General features: G+C 38.7%; 1 protein-coding gene across 3 annotated transcripts in view; it reads right to left on the reverse strand.

Moving 5' to 3' along the window:
- The window catches only part of map4k2 (mitogen-activated protein kinase kinase kinase kinase 2), a 35,440-nt gene extending 10,155 nt beyond the window's left edge, over window positions 1–25,285 (reverse strand). Inside the window, exons 1-18 of one of the 3 annotated variants that reach the window (XR_004555912.1) lie at window positions 24,931–25,285; window positions 14,671–14,728; window positions 13,358–13,448; window positions 12,989–13,053; window positions 12,072–12,127; window positions 11,050–11,097; window positions 10,912–10,954; window positions 10,714–10,786; window positions 9,847–9,978; window positions 9,599–9,661; window positions 9,413–9,494; window positions 9,064–9,180; window positions 8,779–8,857; window positions 4,612–4,670; window positions 4,477–4,529; window positions 2,405–2,443; window positions 1,951–1,984; window positions 314–470 (exon numbers count right to left, since the gene is read on the reverse strand). Coding sequence is in view for 2 of the 3 variants with exons in the window: in XM_034130864.1 (XP_033986755.1) it covers window positions 314–470; window positions 1,951–1,984; window positions 2,405–2,443; window positions 4,477–4,529; window positions 4,612–4,670; window positions 8,779–8,857; window positions 9,064–9,180; window positions 9,413–9,494; window positions 9,599–9,661; window positions 9,847–9,978; window positions 10,714–10,786; window positions 10,912–10,954; window positions 11,050–11,097; window positions 12,072–12,127; window positions 12,989–13,053; window positions 13,358–13,448; window positions 14,671–14,728; window positions 24,931–25,023 (1,342 nt within the window). In the remaining variant the exon portion in view is untranslated. The remainder of the gene's footprint in view (window positions 1–313; window positions 471–1,950; window positions 1,985–2,404; window positions 2,444–4,476; window positions 4,530–4,611; window positions 4,671–8,778; window positions 8,858–9,063; window positions 9,181–9,412; window positions 9,495–9,598; window positions 9,662–9,846; window positions 9,979–10,713; window positions 10,787–10,911; window positions 10,955–11,049; window positions 11,098–12,071; window positions 12,128–12,988; window positions 13,054–13,357; window positions 13,449–14,670; window positions 14,729–24,930) is intronic. The other 2 variants (XM_034130864.1, XM_034130865.1) reach the window with 2 other exon arrangements.

Raw genomic sequence — 25,285 nt, forward strand, 5'->3', positions numbered from 1 at the left:
ATTTGTAGCAATTTTGCTAAGTCTTTTTTCTGTAATGAGTACTTCTCCTACTCCTAATACTTCAAGTACATTTGCCTAAACTTTTACTACAGAGATTAATAATATTAAGTTTGAATTAAAAAAAATGAGGTTCAACTTAATATTATTGCTTTCAACTAATACAGTAATGTGGAACCTGTTAATATAGTACATTTAATTAAAGTCATGTTTAATTTTTTCTGTGTAGTTGGTTGATTATTTCGATGCAATTCATGCAACGCGCTTTGGGCTGTGTGTGCGTAAGGAGCTCTATGAATGAATAAAGCTGACGTACCTGTGGGGGAGGGGGCGTCAGCAGGGATGGCAGCCTCAGGTCCCAGGGTGCAGCTGGGTCTCAGCGTCAGGTCGCTCTCCTCTGCTCTGGGACTCAGAGAGCTGAAGGCCGGCAGCGAGGCTGTGGAGGGGCCGAACAGACCACTCCTCCTGCCCCCCTGAAACATAGCAGCACAACACATGAAACACTCTGGGGGGGGGGGTCTGTCTGTTTGTCTCACCTTGTGGGACAACTGCATACTGTACACTGATACTACAGTAGGACTGTCCTTTTTAAGAGTTTGTGTCTTTATGATTGAATGTACTTATTGTAAGTGGATTTGGAAGTAACTAAATCCACTTACAATTCAGGTGAATAAATGACATGTAATGTTCAGGTGACTTATTGTGCACTGTACACAGCTTTGTAGGTTTTCAAGTAAACTTATGAATATATATTAAAAGTAAATAATCAATTTCAATTCACCAACTCTGTGATTTAAATCATTTTAGTAAGTAATAGATTACAAATCTTTCCAGGAAATGTCTTAGGAAATGATTTGAAATATTAGAAATGAGTATTCTCATTCATAATAACATGCTAATGTTGCTCAGTCATGTCTCAAACGTCTGTTTCCTTGTTTTCTTCTCCATTGATGTAAACAGGATGTGCCACAAGGATTTATTTCGGGTTCTTTTTATCAGTGATTCTTCACAAACTGTGGATATGCTAATGACGCCGCTGTTTGTTTTATACACTGCTTCAAATTCAAAGCCTTTAGAACATTGATTTCTTTTTTGCTTTGCAGCTGATGGATTTACATTTTAATCAATTATCATATCACGCATCAATTATTAAAATACTGTATATAACTTCATCTCAAATCAGCATTTTGTTGTTGATTGTAATAACTAAGAAATTGCTGTTTTAACCAATATTTTGAATTTAAATTAATCTACTATCCCACGTAATAAAGATGCATTATTGTAATTGTGTGTGATAATGTGTTTCTTTTCTACAACATGATGTAAATTATAATGATTTCTGACAGACAGGACTTTATCAATATTATAGTATATACTGTATGTACTAGTGTGTATAATCTATAGTAGTGTAAGGTCATAATAGTAGTAACTCTAACTGTATGTGAAGTTTAACATTGAAATGAATAGATTCAGTGCCTTCGAGTGACAGAATGATGTTAGTAATGGTGCTCTGATAGTCTGATGGTTAGGGCACAGACCCGCACATATTGTCAGTTTGATTTCCACCAGGGAAAAGTCATTCGTTTTCTCATATGAGACACAAACATAATGGCAGACAGCCCAGGTGGTTTTTGTGTCGAGTCTTTGAGTGAAATGTTTGAGACAAGAAAGCTAGGACCACTTGTTGATGTTATTTTTATGATCTGATGCCCACCAAAAACACTTAGTTTTTATTTCACATTTCAGTTTACTACACTTCCTTCTATTATGTAGCCTAACATTGTAGAATGTTTATATGAAGTAAATCTATAAAATGATAAATATTTTATTTTTAAGTTTTTCTACTGATGTTTTTAGGAATAATACATGTGTTTTAGATGTGTCCATACTCAAACCTTGGATAGAATCAGTACATAGTATGGAATTGGACCACAGTGTAGAGTTAACACTCACATCAGTAGAGGGCGCCCTCCTGATGGTTAAACTCCTGAAAGAAAAGGGAGCAACAATGTTCTGATCAGCCTCCAGTAACCTCATCAAGTCTCTTAATGACATGGAAAAGGTGCATAATGGCAACAAGCCGGACAACAAAGGCATATGCTGAGGATGCTGAGGGGAGGGGAGTAGCAGCAACACAAATCTTAAAGAAAACACCAAAACAAAAGGAGACAAAAAGCCCAAAAAGCAGAGAACAATGGGTTTGTGCTGAATCATATCCACATCATGGAGAATTACAGCAGGACTTTGGGGAGGGGGTTAGCGGAGAGTGAACACAAACCCACTGATGATGCTGAAGAGGTTTGGCATTAGCTCATATTCACATTGAATTATAATCACAGGTTTATTTGAGGTGAATTGATGTGGGATGGGGGGGCGTTAGAGGCTGGAGTTGATGGGCGTGGCCTACCTCAGCTGCAGAGCTTGCTCCACACATTCCAGCAGGCTCCTGCAACAGGAAGACCTGGTGTTTATCTGCCTGAAGGGCCCTAACAATGGGGGGGAAGGAACCAGAGGCCCACTGCCCGCGCTTTCTGGAGCCCAAAAATACTGCCTATATTTGGGCTGAAACTGCTGACAATATTTGCTAAATGTTCTGGTTTATTACAAATCATGTCTGAATTGTGGCCATCACTACTATCAGAAATCCCAGGATGTGGCCAGGATATTAGAATTGAAATGTATTCTAAATGTAGTATTGTGTGGTTAAATCGGTTTTGTAAATGTTCCCCCAAAATGTATGCAAGTATGTCAAAACGGCCAGGCTCTGAAACAACGTTTTTAACAAGGTGTATTACCTACATTTTATTGTATTGTATTAATTAAATATGGCAGCTGTGATCATTTACCTTCAACAACACAACATTCATGGTTAAAATGTCATAAAAACAACAAGAAGTGGCTTAAATAAAAGTTGCTGCAGTCCCTTTGGTTTCTACCAAAAAAATTGTAATCAAGGCATTACAAAAATCTGGTCATCAGTGATTATTTGAGAAGTAACATGTTCATTTAACTGATAGAAAATGTTGCTGACAGCTACACAAATAAGACCCAAGGTATAATAAACCAGAACAATCCTTTTCATACTAAAATAGTCACACCAACAATAATATTGCAAATGAATGAATCCTGCTACTATGTTTGTTACTATTACTACTGCTTTCAATACCAACACATATTACATAACAATCAGCCCATTACATCAGTCTCTTTAATATCCAGATTTGTCAATCAGATTCTCTCTGATTGTGTTCTAGTGTCCAATAATGCCACCAAATCCCTTAAGGTTATTTGTATTTTTTATGCAGAATTGCAGACCATATTACAAACATTTTTTCCAACATTCCGTATAATTATTTGTTTCAGATTTGATACAGATTTTAGAAAATGTTTAGCTAATGACTTTACAGATCAAATGTTATGTTTTTGGCAAGTGCAACAAAGTAAGCTATTGAAATTGAAATGAATAAGGCTCCATACTACAACACAGTATCCAGTGCTCTTACAACAGTACTTTTCTGACTTATCATTGTACTTCTTTAACATTGTCGGACTCAAGATGGATGTTTTCTTTTAAGTATGATAGAGCAGAACTATAGATATCGTCCTTTTTATTCTATTGATTCTTCTTGTTTATTAAAACATGGCTCCTACATTATCCACAATGCAACTTCCCCATCAGCAGTTTGAATGAGATGAAGGTGTGTTATACTAGTACTAGCTAACGTAGCTAGGAGCGTTCAGCCCAGGGAAGTCAAACACATGTCCCGAGGATCTAACCCACAACATGGTCCAATACTGGATGACTTTGCAAAGTTAGAAAATTGCAAAAAATACATCAATCCATATTTTTCAACACATGCACTGCAATTCAAATGTGTTTAATGGGGCTCACACAGTTTGAAAAAACGAAATAAGAACTTGCGAGGACATTTGAGAAGAGCTATGATTAATTAATTGTTTGTTCGATAAGAGAGACATTCTCAGATTTTTTTATCAGATGTTTTGTAAATAATAATTGTGAACTTCTTCAGAAAGTACTAGTTCTTTACACTTAAAGAAAGGAAGTATTGTGGAAGGGTTATTTATAGGTTATTATGCAATGGTTTTACTGGTCTGTCCCACTTGAGATCAAATCGGGCTGTGTGTGAACCCTGAACTAAAATGAGTTCGACAACTCTGCTCTAGCCTGCAGCAGAGATGAAGAGCCACAGAGATCTGGTAAGCTTAACTCTTTCTAACTCAACACCTTCAGATTTATTTCCCTGAAAATCAGGGGAGTTTCCCTTGAACACATACATTTGACTTTTCATGTAGAAATTAAAACATTTCTCAAGCCAGGAAGAAGACTTTGGATTCGGAGGCACTATTGGACAGTGGTGAAAAACATTATCACTGTATTTTGTTGAGAAAGGAGTTCCATTGTTATCATCAGAATAATTCCTTAATGAACATAGAAGCGTGAAAAAGAAGAAGACTTACGGCGAGTTGTCTTCATCTCCAGACAGACTCCAGTCGTCATCATAAGAGCCATGCTGAGGGGGAACAGAGCCCGTTGGTACATGTCATTATGATACAGCACTGTCACAAAAATAGTCTGGAGAAAAAGAGACTTACCAAATCAGGATATGGTTCAGTGACTTTCCTCATCCGAGGCCCGAACTTCACTTGGTCAACTGGAAAGAAAACGTGATAGGAATGAGACGAGAGCCATGTAGTACTCACACAGAACTGTGGCTTATATTAGTGTAAGACAATTCAAAACAAGCCTTGGTGTTCACACAAAATCCAGACCTTTCCATGCGCTATTGATGAGCACTCACCTTTTAAGTGTATTGTTAGCGCTAGCATAGGAGCTACCGACAGGATGCCCTCTGTAACCACACATCACCTACTATAGCGTCCATCATAAGCTAATAAGTATATACTATAAACTACAATAGATGATCACATTGTGACACTCAGTGGTGGAAGAAGTACTTAGATCCTTTACTTAAGTAAAGTAGAAATACATTGGTATCAAAAGTCAAAGTACCCATTATGCACCATGGCTGTTTTTTATGTATTATATTATTATAGAATATTAAATCATTCCTTATTTTAATTATTGACAAATACATGTAGGAGCATTTAAACGTTGTAGTTTGTTTATATTAAGACCATTTCAGATTCTTTGTGCCATTGTCACCAGTGGTGTAAAGTCACTAAGTACATTTACTCAAGTACTGTACTTAAGTACTTTTTTTAAATGACATATTTCAAATTCAACTGCTACAACATTGGTCTGATATGACCATTAGCTTGTGATGGCTAATGTTAACTAATGTTACAACCCTGTACAAAAGTTATATTAACATCTACGGTACAATTTACAGATAACAAATCTAATATATCGTATATACATGTGACATAAACCTTCAAGACAAACCCAAATAAAAGCTAGATAAATAGCCAATCTTGCTTTCTTACACAAGCTAATGCTAGCTAACTGAAATACAGCAAAATGACACAGCAATTTTGTATCATCTCCAGCAGAGAATACATCAGGGCTTTAATGAGACATTAAATCAAAAATGACTTTTATGTCATCATTATTATTACACACACACACTTCTTCTTACAAATATTATAAAGGATTTGGATAAAGATTTTCATGGACATTCATGGTCCCTAGAGGCGGAGACAATGTTCTTTGGAACGTCTACCTCACCATTTTTAAAATGCCCCCTGAAGGTAAAATAAATCCACGTGTATCCAAACAATGTTAAAATGCGTTGTCTGCAAAGGATCGAACTCCCTGTGCACCTTTACTTTAACAACAGCATCAGGTCCAAATATGGTGTCGACAAGCCACTAACAGCCCTTTGAAATAACAGTCAAAACTCAACTTTGGATTTGAATAACCCAAAAGCAGAAAGTTTAGATTTAGGTCAGATTACAACACAGTAATTGTTCTCTTAATCTGCATTCCATGATTGTTTTGCATCACCATTGATTGCTTCCAGGTGTATACACTTCAAGATCCAATCTAATATTTTACCACATATTGGATGATTTAGGATTAAAAAAACATACATATAGACATGTCTACATTCTGTAAATGTTACAGCATAGTTACAGCCTTCTACAGTTGGTTATTCATGTCATTAATTCCATTGCATTTGTATCACCTCTGATGCCCTTACTGAGACGTGATTATCAGGAAGTATCTAGTTGTTGTTTACCACAGAGAAGCTGAGCTCTCAGTGGCAGTGTGACTCTGAAGCAGAGGATTGGAAACTAGAGAACCAGAGAGCGGAAGTTGATCTCTCGTCTCACTCAGCTCTCATTGTGTTTTGGTATGCCTGCCTCGATAAATAGAACTTCTGTCATCATTTAAAATTAGGAACTTGCCTTTAGAAGTCTTTCAAGGTTTTCACAATCAACACTAATGAAATGGTAAATGTTGCTTGTCATTACCAAAAACTAATATGTCTTACTCCATTTCCACCTTCTTAGCAGTCATTGGTTTCACTACAGTATGTTCATTTACTACATTCAGTACAATGTATTGAATGTATAAGACATTCATGGTTTCCAGAGAATGAATCCTATTGACTTTGGTGATCCGCTGTATTCATATAGGATGATGTTTGTGGTTTTGAGAGAAATGTCCGATAGATTGCCAAGTTTGACTACGAATTTTACTTCTTTAAGTATTGTAAAAATATTGAGGATGTCTTTACTTTTCTTCAAGATTTAAATATCCCCAATACCTTGATTTATGAGCAAAAACCTGCAAAACTCATGACATTATGAGCCAAGCTGTACCACATTCCCCTGGCTGTAGACTTTTCTTCATGATTTTAAATAATGCAGAACTGAAACTTTACTGTTTCAATACCTTATTTTGAGAATCATGTTTTTCTACGTAACCCTTCTAAAGTCATTTTACAAAACACACTTAACTTCCCTAAGATTAAATGTCAAAACATGAATGCTTAATCTACACAAAATACAGATTGATTTAATACGATTACATTTGGACACATTTTTTGATGCCAACCTTTTGAAGGCCCAATCCATCAGTAATCTCAGTTTAGTAGCAGTGGTAGCAGCACTAGCCATAACCGTAGCAACAATAGTAGCAGCTTGAGCTTTCAAAGAGCATATTGGTCAAACTGAGGTGCAGGTGATGGATGTGTCTGTGGCTTGTGTGACTATGAATAGCACACTGTATATAAGGGAAGTTGAGGTCAGGTTGATTTACGATCTGGTACTGGGCAGAGTGTGAAGCCAGACAATCACACCAGAAACCTTACGCCACAAGAAGCAGCATGAAGTCATTCAGCAGTGCATAGGAGCCCCACTGTCTGTCACACACACTGGCATGTTCTCAGTGCCATCCTCTGACGCTGCCACCGTCCCACACGTGTGGACGGGTTACAGGACGGGGGCTGCCATCAGCAGGCCCACTGAGGGGCTTTTGTCCTCATTCATATTATGGAGATTACAGCACTGAATACTGGGGGTCATAGCAGACAATGAGGCCACTCTTCAGCAAGCACAACCAACATACAGTATATTTAGACATGCATACAGTTACAAGCACTGCCATGAAGTGATGGTCAGGAACAAACGGTATTACTGTGCAGTTTTAAGACGGACAGTATATGGGTTATATGTCACATGTAAATTATAAAGAGCTGCATGAACGTTATGAATGTTGTGGTGTCTACACCAATCATTTAATTTTTCTCTAATGTGGATGTTCACATAAAATCATTTATATAAAATCAATACAATAAAATAAATTGAGTGACCAGGTTTTGCTTACCTCAGAATCTGTGTCACATGTATGTAAACAATTAGAATCTTGGTGTTTTAATTATTTATGTATCACCATACACGCTGTTTTATGTTTGCTTGTGTGCTGTTTTAGTGATAAAGTATTCATGAAACAGCACCTGATCGGAATGCAGCTCTTTGTGGAAGCTTTTTCAAAACCATACATTGTTTATATCTAATGTTATTTAGAGTTTCTAAGTTGTGTTGCCAATTCCAGAAATATTGCATGTGCTAGCTGGGAAGAACTTTATTATTATAATGTCTTCAGATATGTGTGTTAAATGAACTAACTTAATAAGTCTTCGGTTTCAATAGTTGAAAATGTAGATGTTGCACTGTGGAAATCTGTTTACAAATTTGTACCAAGGGGAAATTAACTTTTAAAAAGACGATTCCAGAATAAAACCAACATTCTGGTTAACGATGAGAATATCTAATATTTGAGTTACATCATTATCTATGAAACATTATTTTTAGATCTGATTAGATATGTAATTTAATTATGGTTTGATCACGGCCACCTTTTTTGTGAATAAATGACCTCCACCTGTCGGGCGAGGCTTTAAATGAACCAGACAATGTTGATTTTGGGACAGATGGCAGAAGGCGTACAGTTTTCCGACCACATTGCTTTGCATTTTGGTGCTTTATTTAGCACATTATGTTGACACTGTATCTTTGACAATTGCCTGATCACAATAGTGATATTTGGATTTATTTGTTATTTTCAGGTAAATCAAGTTTATTGTTTAGTACATTTTAGTCAAGTGGAATAGTGTGGAAAAGGTGTGTAGGAAAACGTCACCTAACCACATGTGGCTTCAGAAAGCTTAAAACCCAGGATTAGCTACTTCACAGGGGGTCCAGATCAGGTCCAGATCCAGGAAATATTTCGCTAACATCAACTCAGCAAATTCAAATTTCCTAGAACAGTGTTGTGTATGGGTGTGTTCTCACATTGTTCCTCAGACAGGGTCCTCTCTACAGGCAGGTGTTTCCCTGCTGACTGGATCTTGTCTGGAGCCACTTCCCCAACCTGTCAACAGATCATTAACATGACACACCAGCAAAAACACGGAGCGCCACTTTCTCTATCATTTCTCTATCATTTCTCTATTGTCTTTCTGTGCTTTCCGTTGTGAGAACAGAAATTGCATTTAGCAGTCACACTGTAATTGCACTATTTAAACTGGCAAATAAATATCAACAGCATCAGTTCTGCCATCTCCTTGTCGTACTGACCTCTAGCTCGTTGTCGTCCATGCTGTGTGTGTGTGTGTTGTGGAGCTCAGGGTTGTTGGCCATGTCCAGCAGCTCAATGACCAGGTTACGGGTCAGAAGCTGTGTCACAAATGGATGCTGGAGGAACAAGAATCAGATTATGGCGATGAACAATAATACAAGAAATGTTTTGATCGAAGAAAATCATGTCATCTTTCTCAAAACTCTTCAACAGACCAGAGAATCAAACGTCCCTGGATACATACGGGTTAAAAATAGGACTTATTGCATTCATTAATAGTGCATTTATGAAGACGGATTGCTAGTTAACTGCCATTGATAAATGACGAGCTATAAAGAGAAAGCTAACCTGCAGCAGTGTCTCGGCGGAGGGCCTTTTACGAGGGTTTTTAATGAGAGCCATCTTCACAAAGCTCTGAAAAGCTGCTGACCTGCGGAGAGCAGAAAAGTGGGAATTAATTGTACAGCGAACAGATATGGATAAGATTCAAGGAATTAAATAATTGCTGTGATTCTAAAAGGAACCCAGACTCACCATTTGGATTTATCCTTTAGTCTGGGAGGCTGGAAGTTGCTCTTGGACATCAACATCAGCGCTCTGAAACATTGTTTTAAATGTCACGGGGCTGGAAAATGTCTTAAGTGTTTACATGCATACTGACTGTCCAAGAATAAAATACACAGTTACATAACACAAGTCTCTTCTGTTAGTCTCTCTGCTTGGAGTCCATTAAATCTGTCTGATTCCATCGGTCTGACTGTCTATTCTTTTTGCTGACTCGCCTCATTGGGTGGAGGTCAAACATGGGCGGTTGGAGCTCAGCCAGCTCGATGGCGGTGATGCCAACAGCCCAGATATCACACAAGTGGTTGTAACCGCCCTTTTTCTCAACTGCTGCCACCTCTGGAGCCATCCTGCACAGAGGAGCAGGAGCAAAGTAGAAAAACATCTGATCTGACACTCATGCACTCAGTATGTATCAGATACTGGCCATTTGATTTGTTGATGCATTTGTCATTATTTTCTTATAAACAGCTGCCGACTATAGTCTATTAAGTGTAGCAAAACAGTGTTTGTGTTAATCGTAATAAGAAACATGTCACCCTGCCTAACTGTGTGGCTTAATTTATTTATTTTTAAATAGTTTTAGGCTTCAATAGAGATCTTTGACACTGAGGAAGAGGATATATAAGACGTTTCATTTACACAAAATACTTGTTCGTAGACTTTTTTTCTTAATTTGGCTATTACCAGTATATTTGTTGACAATATAAAAAAAGGACACCAGTTAAATATGAGAACTGATTTACAACTGATTAATTGATGGAGTTCCTCAGGGCAGCGTCATTGGGCCACTCTAATTGACCTTATACAGTATAGACTGTATCAACAATATTGCATTGCTAGGTGCTGTTACAAAGAGCAAAAATACCCTCTTTCTACCCTTAAATCAATTCATTTTCATTCTAGACCTTGGGAATAGTATGTGTAACAAAATATTGTAATATATATATATATATGTTTTAATAATAAAGAAAAAGTATATTGGCATAGTTGCAGCCCTTTCACTCTGTAAAACTTCTTACAGGTTGAATCTCAGTCTGCACAGTAATGTAAACAAACAGATGCCAAGTGAGTGCTCATCTTACCAGTAGGGCGTTCCTATAAAAGACTTCCTTTTGGCAACGGAAGCGCTGATTTCTGCTGCCACTCCAAAATCAGCTAAAACAGAAGAAACACAGGGTCACACTGGAGCTGAGAGGATATCATCTAATTAAACACACTTGATGAGTGTGACTAGCTTAATGGATATTGCAGATGTGCACAAGTGTGTTTCCAGTACTGACCCAGTTTCACATCTCCTCTCTCGGTCAAAAGGATGTTGGCTCCCTGCAGACAGAACAGACACACAATGAGCTTGTGTTCACATGATTACACTATAATCATGTATGATCACAACTATACGGCAGTGAAAAAGCCTGTACCTTTATGTCTCGATGCATTTTGCCAGTTTCGTGCAGGAAATACAAACCCTGAAAAAGCACAGGATGAAGATTAGCTGTTAGGCAGTTTCAGAAAATTAAGAATAGTTAAGAATAGGACTTTAAGTAATAGTTGCAAGCTTAATTGATTACACAAATCATATTTTAGGATTAGATTCAAGGGGTGGTTGATATAACTGTTAGCCACTTGTGTGATCCAAACATTGTCAAATGCTCAAAAGTGAAGTCACAATTTGTTTAAAAAATATAGATGTAATTATTTTTTACCAACACTGCTCTCACAGAACAGCGTGATGACATTAATGTAGTAGTACTTCTTTTTATTGTATGTATTGAATTTGATTAGTGTGTTCCATTCATGAATTTATTTGTAACTGCTTGTGGCTATAGTTTTACTATTTAGGTGCCTCTAAAGTCAGTGATCAGACATCATTTATTTATACTGATCGTTATATTTGAGCTTTAAAAAAACACAATTTCCTTTAAGTATAACTCAAATACCCTAATCTGACATAGAGAAAATAAAATATCAGAAAATAACATTTCAGACAGCAAGGAAAGCCGAAACAGAACAATGGCATAGAATTTCCAGGAAAGGGAAAATCAAAACCAAGAGTACTGACAATATGAATCCTAATGCAGTGACTGCTCTGTCTTCTCTTATACTCATCAGTCTGTTTAGATAAGGTGGATGAAGAGATATATTCTTGCTTAGTTTTTTAGGTAAGAACCAGAAGCCTCTAATTCAGTTGTTTGTATTGTCTACAACCTGATTATCCAATAAAACGGTGCATTGAGCTGAAGGTCACTCTGACAGACAGTGTGCTGCAGTCTGTTGTTGTGCAGCCAAATCTACCTCTACGGTATATTTAGCCGTCTGGCGAGGTTAAATACTAGTTAGCTCTTCAGTGGCTGGGAAAACACATGAGTCATCCGTCAGCAGAGCATCTTTAGAGTCTTCACAACACAAAAGCAACAAGCTGCCTTTCACACATAAGCCTTACCTGGAGGGTTTCTCTGCACACATAGGCTATCTGTTTGTCCTTTAATGGGCCCGTCACTGGGAAGAGAAGTTTGATTAATAGCTTGTAGACGGGGGAGAACACGAAAGAGCAAGCGGGTACATTTCTAAAAATAGATTCCATCTGGCTTTTCAGAGCTCATTGTGCTTCTTCCACATCTGTTTTACAGGAATTATACTTCTGTCTCCAGAAGATTGGCGGTGATTTGACATTTTGGAAATCCTGTCTGCGGTGTAACCCAGAGGGAAAAGAAACAGCTAAATGTAAGAACTGAATAACAATTGGATTTGGTTTTCATGTTCTTCCCACTGTGCCAACATGGTAGGAATTTGACATTTTCCCCATTCTGTTCATTTTCAGGTTCATATTTCTATGTAGTGTCTCTACTGTGACATGTCTCCATGCTTTATGTTCAAAAAGCGCTTTATTGTTATCATACTGCCTGTGCTGCAGCACCTATTTTCACCCTCTGTCTGAAACCAGAGCCCAGTCTGCTCTGATTGGTTAGCTGACTGGCTCTGTTGTGATTGGTCAACTGCTTAGATTTGTCCCGCCCCTTAATCTATCACCTACAATGTGTTGGAGCACTAGCCAATAGAAGCATGAGTGTTACAAAGGGATGTCACTATGTTCAGGAAGTCAACAAAGGAGTCCAATGGAGGCGTTTCAGGCAGGGGGGGGGGGGGGGGGGGGAGTGTGTGGGAGAGAAACTCCCTCTGGAGGGAACACAGGGATTTTAGCCTTTGCAGACCATTTACATGCACACAAACCGATAGAACACACTACAGGAAAGGCAGAATAAGGCCTGTATAAATAAAGTAGTACTTTAAAAATACATTTAAATTGTATGTAACACTAGAACTACACTCAGAATGCTTAACAATTATGTGTATTTATACCGTGGTACATATCCTGAAGTGACCCCCCTCCGCAGTACTCCATGCAGATCCACAGCTTGGTGTTTCTGGAGAGAGACACACAACTTTTATCTTGGTGTTGGACATGAGCTCTGCTTACTCTCCAGTCTATCAGGGGTTGTGAAAGCCAACATTAAAGCAGTCCGTATAAAATCAGTCACTCCCTAAAATTCCTAAACTAAACACATCGCCCACAAATACATACAGTATCATTCAGAACAATCACTGAGCACTAGAACGAGTGGGAGAGGAATCCAGCAGCAGTGTGGGGAAAATGAAAGTCAAATTCCACATATTCAAGTCCACCAACAATCCCGGGAATCCCTCAGTGGACAGGATGAAGCGAGGTACCTGTGGTAGCTGCCGAAGTAGGACACGATGTTTTTGTGCTTGCACTCCCTCATCATTGTGATCTCCTGCTGGATGGACGTGATGTCATCACCTGAGAGGACCCACAGAGTTTAGTGTCTTTTCTCACAAAACTGTATGGTGATAGGGAAGAATATAGACCTAGTTGTCCTACTAGCTTAGAGTTAAGCTAGTAGGACAACTGGAAGTTATAGCATTGTATTACAGATATGTCTCTCTCTTGTGCTGCAGAAAGCTTGGGGTGGTAACTTTCTACATAAAGTTTGTAACTGTATCCTGAGAATCTAGACAGATAAAACAAACCTCATATTTCATACACTGAACTTTTGTTCCCTCTTACAGTGAATTTGCTTAGTGAGCTGATCTCTTTGCAGACAGTATAGAAAATATTACCACTAACTTTTCAAATGTATGTACGAGCATTTCATCATTGCTTTATGATAGACTTAAAAAAAGGAACTATTCCTTGGTTAATAAATTCAAACTGCAAAGAAACAGAAGGATACTTTGGGAAATGTGAGTAAGATCAAATAAAATAAAATAAACTAATATATGAAATACTGTGTAAAATCAATACTGTTATATGTATAAAAACAAATAGACCTAGCAAAATAATCAATCATTCATCTTAAAGGTAGGGTAGGTAAGAATGGAGAAACCAGCTCGAGTGCGCTAGAATTTGAAAGTATGCAGCCGAAAAGAATCTGCCCCTTCCTTCAGACTTCCTTACAGAGCCCCTCCTCCAACACACACGAACACACAATCATCTGAGCCGGGCCGGCTCAGATGATTGGTCGTGCTTTTTACAGCGCCACGGCTTCCACAGATGACATGTTTTAATGTATTTATTGTCAAAGCATTTAATGTATTCATTGTTATCGGGATGTTAAGAGCATTCCATGGAATATAACAAAAAGTGTTTCTGAAGTGAATTACCTATACCTTTAACATATAATACAATACTGTTAATAATCAATGTTAAAAACATAGTCAAATATACATTTGGAGGTATATCAGAATAAAATAATACAGATACAATCAAAGACATGTCAGCAGCTTGCATTTTCTTTCCTTTTAATCTCTATGATATTATAGTTTACTTGTTCACATTTACATGTAGGCCTAGCTTAGCAAACAGACTGGAAACCAGAGGGAAACTGCTCACCCTGTGTGAGCCTAAGCCTTCTTATGAAAGCGATATTTATCTTCTTTCCTAACTGACATAATTCCAAAAATGGTACTCACAATTACATTCAAATGATACATGAATCAAACACTTATCGTGTGTGACATACCAGGGTCCAGCTTGACAATCTTGATAGCTGCCACTTCAGACGTCCTGATGTTACGAGCCTGAAAGGGAGGACAAATAGATGATTATCTATGCAATCAATAAAAAAGAGTTTATACAAATGTAGCCACCTTCTCCACACCCAAACTGATTTTTTAAATTTCATTTAGGCTACTTTCATTCTTCTTCTCTTTTTAAATATCTTCTTTTTTTAACGCAGTAGGTGGATAGCTGATTTATTAAGTTTTTTCTTATGAATAATGTACTAAACTAAAACAGAATTTGTAAAAGGTATGCTCATTGCATCTAATGTCAAGGTCATCCAAAAGTAGTGGAAAGTAATCAGGTAACATTACTTTTTTATAGTGATTCTACGATTACCTGACTACAATGACTGATTACATTATTTCATTTATTATTTTTACACGTTATTAGTAATTGCAATAGAATATATTTTTAAAGTAACCCTCCCAACCCTGGTTATGAGTAACTTCTTTGGCAAGTATGACTTTTTCCCATGCATAATGTCATTTCACTGAACATCTCTTCTCAAGTCAAATAAGGTAATACTTCAGCTCCTCTGCTCATATAAAGCGGAGTGTGTGTGCGTCACACGTGCACCCTGCAGTGGTTGTGGTTAGGCCTGACTGTATGTTGTGCCTCTCACAGCTGGTATCAAGCTGCTCTATGCCCCGACAAGACATATTGTGTTCTGCACAGAAATGCAAGATGGCTTTACATTTCATCACATACCTATAACTTCAGAGGACATGTCAGATAACACCAGAAAGAAACCGTTAAACCACTAAACCACCTACTAACTAACACCCTGACCATGACTGTGAGCGTACAAAGACACTCTTAGCCACGAACAAACCGTTACTTGCAGTCTTACTCATGTTCAAACTAAATGTGCTTTTATGAATTTACTCATAAATGTTCATTTTTTAACGCATACTTATAAATGTGCACATTTTTGCTAACAACATTTACTCAAGAACACACACTTATCAAGACCTCCGTTGGAATCCTTTGTTTTCTTCCGTAACATAGTAACATCACTATGTTACACTCGCGCTCCAACACATTGTACATGACATGCTAAGGGGCGGGACATCTTCAAGCGAGTCGGCGAGCTATCCAATCAGAGCAGACTGGGCTCTGGTTGTCACAGTAGAGGCGCAACATACTAATATACAGCTGAAATGAGCAGAACCTTGAAAAGAAGCTATAGCTATGATGGTTTGCCAATTAGATGGGGCGTACTTGTGCGAGCAAATCTCAAAAGAAAAGGAGATTTAGGATGAGAAAACTATTTATTTTGAATTACGTTTGACACTTTGGCAATATTGTCTGTGTCATCCATTATTCATGCCAATAAAGCACATTGAATTGAATTGAGTTCGATTACATTGTGCTGTGGCTGCAGCTGCGGCACCTGCCTACTCCATCAAAATAAGAAACCTTGGCATGGACCCAGCTGCTCAGTGTGCTATCTTGATGATGAAGACTTGTAATTAGTTCAGCCTGCTGTCTCACCTTGGCTTTGACCTTGCATTGATTCCAGAGGGAATCAGTACGAATAATACCATTGGCACAAAGACCTCTCTTACAGGCAATTCTAGGCAAGCCCCCTTGCGAGTGAGACTGACAGCAGTATCAATTACTAAGGAGTTATTCTTTGACTTACAATAAAACATGTTTATTGTAAGGGTAAAAGGGTCAAGGAGTCACCAAACACATTGTAATGTATGATCTGGGACCCCTAAAGATCCGTAGAAGAGTTACCGTCTTAATGTTGAGACGTGGTATTGGGCAGATGTTAAATGGATAGTCCAACTGAAGGACTGACTAATCAACCAACATCACCATCGTTAGAAAAGCAACACAAAAATGATCAGATGGCTTATTTTAAGGCCCCAACGTGTAGAGCTTTATTTGCAATCTTTTGATTATTCTGATGGCATTGTTTTTCTAAATAACATATATTTTTATTCGAGTGATAGTAAAGTATTATGGGTTTTTATATCAGTGTCCTTGGTTGGATGCTGTCGGCAGCAGTCTTTGATACTATCATTAAAAGAGGAAAGACAAAATGTTTTGAATCCAATGAAGAGGGGCTATGAGGTCATTCATTTCTCACATAAATCCCACTAAAAGCTCCATTCGATATGAACTATTCAACAAGCTAGCTAAAAATAAAGACAGGGAAATATATCGATATTATGCTCATATTGTGATATGAGACAACATATCGTATTAAATGATAGATATCATCATACAGCTGTATGTCTATCTTTCTGGTTTAAAAGGCTGCGTTACAGTAAAGTGTTGGAATTTCCAAATTTGTATTATACGTTTTTATCCAACAAGTCATTATATCCACACTACTGACAACTATTTAATAAAAAACTCATTGCGAAAATATTTTTTATGAAAGCACCGATAGTCAACCCTACAATATCGTTGAAATATTTATAGAAATATTTGGTTAACCTTCCTTTTGTCCTTTAGACCCGTTTCTAAATATTTTGATGTCACATTAAGAGGGTTATTTCATCTAATGTCCACAAAAATAACACGGATGGTTCCAAACTACATTCCTTGAAAAATGAAGGATTACTAACTCATTGAATTCTGGGAGTTGTATTTAATGTATAGCATCTGTGGTCAACAGGTATCAAAAATGGTTTACGTTCTTCTGATCAACACAGATTTGGGTTTAAGTTATTCTATATGATTTAAAAATATTTAATTCAGGAGGATAAGAATTGCGGTTGACGGGAAGACAACATAACAAAATAAGCCAAACAAAATATCACCCAGTCTCTATCATTTTTCATTGCAGCAACTTCAGATAAGTAAGTTCACTCCATTTTAATGTCATGGGTTTTAAATGTAATTTACCGTTGGACAGTTTCTGAGGAAATGCTCAGGTAGGGCCTCGGCACATTCCGTACAGAGTGCAGAACTTTGTCAAAAATATTCCACAATCCTAACCAGTTCAACCCGTCGGGGGAAATCTGTGACCCACATGTTCTCACAACGCTTCATCAGAGGTGATGGTGGATGTTGTTTAGAAACAGCTATACTGTTCTTTCAACTTCCTCTATTCTTCCAGGGAACATCACTCATCCCCATTCAGCTGAACTGACGTCAGATGGACTGATTCTCAATCTGGGCATCCAAAACAAAGAGGCAGCCACCAATGGGATAAGCAGGTCGCCTGAACACAACCTGTGGCTAGGCTGCTGTCACTTCCTGTTTTCTTTCCTGTTCTAACACGGGCTTCCTGTGACTACAGTAGATAGTTACGTCTCTCAGATGGTTTTTACATAGCCAGGCCTGAAATAACAGCAGTTTAGGGTTTCATGCTAATTTGCAGAGGAAGCTTCACTTCTACTTGTCTGCTGCCATGTTAGAAGCCTTGTGGTGTGACTAAGGCACAGCAGTGATTTGAGCTAAATGTGTAAAGATCCAAACGTGCTACCAATAGCAATGCTAACATGCTGTAATGTTAAGCATGTTAAACAGCAACTTAGCTTGTTAACATGCTAACGTGCTGACTGACGAGATATCAAGGGCTTAACATAACAATTCATCCTTTGGGGAACATACATGTGGGTAAGACATTTCAAAGTAATCCATCCCAAAAACAATTCAACATCATTTGTAGGGCTAGATCAAAAGTCAGAGAATCACGTTTCATGTCCTCCAGGGAACACAAATATATATATATTAGGGCTGTCAAGTTAACGCGTTAATAACGCGTTAACGCAAAAAAAAAATTAACGCCACTAATTATTTTAACGCGATTAACGCATGTGTATTTTTTGTCCTCGGCCGCCGTAGTTTCAGAGCGCATCGAGTGTAAAATACCATCGACAAGCTGATGCTGACAGCCCCGCTCCTGCCGCCCGCTTGTGGCAGACCACACTTCCACGCTCACTGGCAGGCCCGGACTGGCCATCGGGAGGACCGGGAGGGAGTGTGTATGTGTGGCGCGACTCGCGCGAGCGAGGCACACCTTACGTGTTGTTGTTGTTAGCATCTGGTGCTAGCTAGCTGCGCTAACGGATATAAGGAGCTGTTTCAATGACATTTCGCCGACAACTGCGCCGAGCACTTGACTTTATGCAGTGTGACATTGTACGAAAAGTCAGCACGGATAGTACGCGCAACATTATTGCAGCGTCCAGGCAGCTCCCATTCGAGCATATATGCCTTGAGCTGCACATAGCTCAACGATCCATCACAGTACACACACACACACACACACACACACACACACACACACACACACACACACACCACACACACACACACACACACACACACACACACACACACACACACACACACACACACACACACACACACACACACACACACACACACACACACACACACACACACACACACACACACTATGAGAGAGGTTCCAGGTTGAATTGAGGCGAATATTTGTAATGTTCAGAGGTTGTTGTGTTTAATATTCATGAGAATATTTGTCATTGTTCAAATGATAATAAACAAACATATAAAGCATATTTGTCCACTCATATGTTGATAAGAGTATTAAAAACTTGAAAGATATCCCTCTAAGGTACATTTAGAACAGATAAAAAATGTGCGATTAATTTGCGATTAATCGCGATTAACTATGGACAATCATGCGATTAATCGCGATTAAATATTTTAATCGACTGACAGCCCTAATATATATATATATATATATATAGATATATATATATATATAAAAGTTTTATTGAAATACATTCATAAGTTGTATTTGACTCTGGACCAAACCTGTTGCTCTACACAGTGAAACTATGAGATGCACACTTGCCTATGTACTTGTACTAGTACTTGTACTTATAGGAAGGGCACTATATCAACATTGAGAATACAAGAAATCAATATACTTTTCCATTTTCGTTGATGGACAAGAGGAGTCTTTAACCCTACAGACTGGGTGCTGATCTCTGCTAACATTGTCAAATTACAGTGTTTACTTATTTCTAACAACACATACTTTGAATTTGTTTAATATGCAATAGGACAGAGCACACATCTCAAAGTGTCTCACAGAAGCAGCCTGAATGCTTTCTGAACTCTGTACACTTGACTGTGTTGTGGCTTTTGTGGTGAAAAATCCCTCCAAACATGCTGTCAATTATGTGATCAAGTTCACACGTCTACAAAAATCACTTCCTGTAAATCAGACATGAAGACTCGTCAACTCTATGCGATGTGCATGATAATGCGTTTGGACATATAGAGACCATAACGCAGCGTCCACACGGCAACGTGCATTGAAGCTTGCCGGTGGGTGTGTCTGAAACTCGACCAACAACCAATCACATGAATCTCCCGCCCCGGACACACAAGCACGCGGTTTGATTGGCTAGAGCTTGTACTGGCATATGATTTGATTGGCTGACGCTTCCGTCGAAGCTTCAAAAGTTGAACTTTTCTCAACTTTTGAAGCGAGCAACGCGAGCAAAGCGAGCAACGCGAGCAAAGCGAAGCGACGGAACCACAATGCAGTTCGGCAAAGAGTCACCCCATTCAAAGTGAATGGGAAGAAGCGTTGAAGCTTCAGCGCACGCCGCCATGTGGACGGGCCGTAATAGAATACCATGGCTCTCTGAGAAATGTTCACTTGCTCAGCACAAAATCTGCAACCCTACTGCAGTTTGAAATGTTCAGGAGAAGTTTGACCTCAGTACACCGTTTAACCAAGAATTCAAAGATTAAAATGCCATATGGTATCATATCCCTACGGTGATATGTAATGAATGAAAAACTTGGGTCACAGGTTCCTCAACAATACAATTACAAGACATCAAATAATAAAGAAAGAACAATACAAATAGTTTGTGGAAAGTGCCATCATCTCTTCAATATCTCACATCATGAACCCAAATGAGTAACCTAAACAAGTAAACTCATGAACACAGGCTATTGTACATTGTACGTGATAGGCTAAGGGGCGGGCAATCTCTAAGCGATTGACCAATCACAACAGAGGCGGCTAGCTAACCAATCAGAGCAGCCTGGGCTCTGGTTTCAGACAGAGGGTGAAAAGAGGTACTGCAGCACAGGCAGTATGAGAAAAATAAAGAGCTTTTTGAACATTAAAGCATGGAGACATGTCCCAGTAGAGACACTACATACTGATATACATCTGAACATCAGCAGAATAGGGCCCTGTGTCAGGATCACAGTTTCCACCAACATGTAATGTCAATACATGCAGAGATAAACAACAGAAAGGGCAGAGATAGTAGCGTTAGAGACTAAATTCTTCCACTGATGACACATTTACAGTAAAACCCAAGGCTGAATGCACCACGTTCAGGCCAAACTAGGGAGGAATGCCCGGTATTCCAACCAACTTCACGCTAAATAACAGCTTTCAATGCTCTGCGGCAAAAACAGAAAATACTTCTGTCGGAATTGTCCCGTCAGCCTCAGACAGAGACCAGTTGAGGACAGAAACACTCTCCATCTGGACCGGCTGAGGCTGGACATGGATCAAGATTAATAACAGGGTCACACCAGCTGAATGCCTCTGAATAATAGCTGTGTAATGAGAGTGAATGGAAACCCACACAGTCACATGTCCAGAGGTTTCAGTGGGAGTGATAATGTGCTATTGTCTGTCACTGTGTGTAGTTCCCATTCACAGAGAGTGTTACAGTAATGCAGAGATGCTTCATCATACCACGGAGAGTCAGCTGAATACTGCTATACAGGAATGTATGACCGTTTGGATCGACGTTTTCATCTCTAGTTTGTCATCATTTTAGGTGATAAAGACCTGTCAATCAAACAATGATGGCACTTATGTACGTTTTGGAGTTATTAGTTGGAGTTCTTTGTGTGTACTGCTGCGCATGTACATTTAGAGCTGCACCATTCAATATAACCTATGGATGAATGAGATGGCAAAATGTGGGTACAAATACATTTATATTAATTCAGGGATAACACGGGTAATGAACTAAACACAGGCAGGCAATGGGTGAGAACAAAAATATTTTATGAGGAATCAGAATTGAAAATGATTGTGCTGGATTTTTAAACATCTAAATAAGCTAATATACAGTATATAGCTTTTCATCATGGTTTTGGATGCGGGACTTATATTAAAAGTTTGGGTTGGTTAGGGTAAGGGCGAGGATGTTTTTAGCATCTTTTGACTTTTTGTTTTGGTTTAATAGCACACATCTTTGCCGTTTTTGTAAAGTCTATCATTCTTCTCATCAACTTCATTTCCAAAAGCAGTTGTTTTATACTAAAATAACCATGATAAACCCACAGCGAGTCCCAGCAGCTTCTACTGAAGCCAGTCCCCAACTCCGGGGACTTCCGGCCGGGGACTCCGGGTGGCAGTATACACCGTGAAGTGGTTTGCGGCCTGCCAGTAAACCCAAAGCAGAAGAAGACGAAGTGACGTCACCGGCTCATTTGCGTAATCTTCCCTCAGGGAATTTATTCCGGTGTGAACGCGATCTGTACTAAATGCCCTGGGGTAATAAGTGCCGGGGCACTAAGTGCCGGCACTTGGTGTGAACGTGGCTACCACAGGGCACTAAGTACCAATCGCGTTCACACCGGAGTACTTTTCCCTGAGGGAAGATTACGCAAATGAGCCGCTGACGTCACTTCGTCTTCTTCTGCTTTGGGTTTACTGGCAGGCCGCAAACAACTTCGCGGCGTATACTGCCACCCGGAGTCCCCGGCCGGAAGTCCCCGGAGTTGGGGACTGGCTTCAGTAGAAGCTGCTGGGACTCCCTGCAGCTTCTACTGAAGCCTTCCGAGTAAATCGCCAGAACGCCGACACCTCCTCATCTCCACCGCTCCCATGTTTCATTTTGTGTTGCCATAAGTTAGTCTCTTTGCATTTGTGCGCTGGGCGAATGCTAATGCTAATAATACTAATGCGAGGATAATAAAATGGCGGCTCTACAAAACATTTCAGAGTTTTACGGGGTGTGGTTTGCAATCAGAACTGGGGCACTTTTTTCCCCCAGGAAAGTACCATTTCTCAGCAGGCACTAAAAATGGGGGTAAAAGTTCCCGGCACTATGTACTCTTTTTGGTGTGAACGCGACATAAGGGGTACTAACGGAACTAAACGCGAAAAGTACGGGGAAAAGTACTCCGGTGTGAACGCGGCTAATTGCCGGGGCACTAAGTACGGTAAAGTACTTGGTGTGAAAGCGGCTAAATTGGCTTCCAAAATGTATAGTATAAGACAAGTATAAAGTAGTGTAAAAGTAAAATACTCAGGCTCAAATAAAATAGTACAAATGTCTCAATGTGTACTTAAGTACAGTACTTGAGTAATAGTACTTAGTTACTTTCCACCACTGCCTGTCCTCCCTCTGTACGCAGAGGTGCTGCTGCACTGACTGATGTTCAGCCCAGAATATAATGTGCTAGCACACCTGTTAAATAAACCACTGAAAATAAAATAAAAGCAAATTGATTTTTCATTGGAAAGAAAAAGAAACAAAATAAATGTGTCGAGCAGATTTGTCTGCCACATGTTTCTGGTGCTGCGTGTATAAAAAGAAACAATACAAATTCTTGTGTTTCTTCTGCAGGATGCACAAGGCACCGGGGCGGGGGGCAGGATGTTTGCACCCCCAACCTCAAACTGTGACGTGAACACACACAACATGAGCTACTTTACAACTAAATACATACACAGGTTAAATGATAGTATACTTTTGACTGTAAAAGTATACAAAAATAGCTTTCATAACAGTTATGCCTTATATTCAGTATGCTTGATTTGTCCTAACAAGGTCAGATATGACAAATAAAAACAGCAAATCCTCACATTTGAGAATACTTGACATTTTGGTTCAACAGTCAATTACATTTTCAAAAAGTTTTAGATTAATTTAATGTCGATCAGGCAGGTAACTAATTTCAGGTATTTCATTTATAAAATAAGTTATAAACAGACTTCCATGTCTGATTATTTTATTCTTTATATTAATGTAGTACATTTTAAGAAACATACCAATATTGAAAAATTGTGATAAGATATAAATCAATTTTTAGTGTTGATTCCATCCTCTCTAAAAACCTATTTTACACTATAAAGTATGTTGTTTTCCTATAAAGTGAAAATAATGTTGACATTTTTGACATGGAACGATCTGTAGGAGAAACTGCGATTAAACCTTTTGAGAGAGAATAATAAGAATTTAGATCTTGATAAATCTCTTGATATCCTGCCTTGGGTTATGAAAAACCTCCCATATGCAGTGCTGAGATTTATGTATTAAAGTGTTCTCCTGAAACAGTTTCACCTTGATGAGCTCTAGCTGATGACAAAAGTAACTTATTATCTTATCATTTCATCTTCAATTTATCAATTTGTAGTAGGAGAAACACCAATGAAACCCTTTTAGTGAGAATAATAATAATTTAGATCTTGATAAATCTCTTGATGCTTTGGGTTGTGAAAACCCTCCCATACGCAGATATATGCGGGCTTGGTGAGTAACAGATTACATGTTACGTGATTACGTAATCAGGATACCAAAAGAGTTTTCACTTAGAAATTCATTAAAAAATAAGTGATCAGATTACTGATACATTTAAAAAAAAATTGAGATTACTAGCAAGATGACAGAGTTACAATACATTTTGAAACAAAGATAGATATATTATAGGCAGACATACTGAATGAATTTTCTTTATGGTTTATATTTAGGCTTCTTTAATTCTTCTTTATTTTACATACATTTATTTTTTAATGCATTTGATGGAAACCTGATTTATTTAACAAAAATACAGTTTGCTTTTGATTAATTTATTAAGCTTTAACAGCATTTGTAAACTGTAAATACTAAAACATTTTAAATGAAATATCTTGGTTTCTTCTTTTCTAATTGTTACATACACTTAAGTAAAAAGAAGTGAATAAATGTTTTGACTGTTATTTTATTTGCATTGCATGTGATTGAGGTAATCCAAAAGTAACGGAAAGTAATCAGGTAACAGCACTTTTATATTTTGATACTCAGATTCAGTTCCTGATTACATTTATTGACATGAAATTAGTTTGTGTAACGGATTACATTCTGAAGTAGCCCTCCCAGCCCTGGATATCTGACATATTGAGACTTCTGATGCAGTCACCTTGATGACAGGAAGTGTTAGAATCTCTGCTCTAACCTGATGGCAGTCTGTTTGTTCTGCGGTGAAAACACGCGGAACTGTTCTCCTCACTCACCTTGAACACATCTCCATAGGTGCCGCACCCAATCCTGTGAATTAACTCGTAGTCATCCAAAGGGTCCAGGAATGACACCCCTATCCGGTCCATGTTTGGAGGCACCTCTGGGTGCAGTGTGAGAGCCTGGCGGGCTTTCTACTCACACATCACCGCTGTGGTAGTCCGTGGAGAAAGCAGCAGCAGCGGAGGAATACAATGTGAGTGACTGGCTGGCTGGTTGATTGGGACTAATTGGAGGTGAATAATTGCTGGTGTATAGATCCCGCTGGAAGACAGTAGACACGCACTCCGCGGAGGCTGACAGCTACAGGCGTCTGTGTGCAAACAGTCCGTGCTGCTGCAGGAGCAGTAT

Source organism: Trematomus bernacchii, unplaced genomic scaffold, assembly GCF_902827165.1.
Source record: "Trematomus bernacchii unplaced genomic scaffold, fTreBer1.1, whole genome shotgun sequence".
Taxonomy (NCBI): domain Eukaryota; kingdom Metazoa; phylum Chordata; class Actinopteri; order Perciformes; family Nototheniidae; genus Trematomus; species Trematomus bernacchii.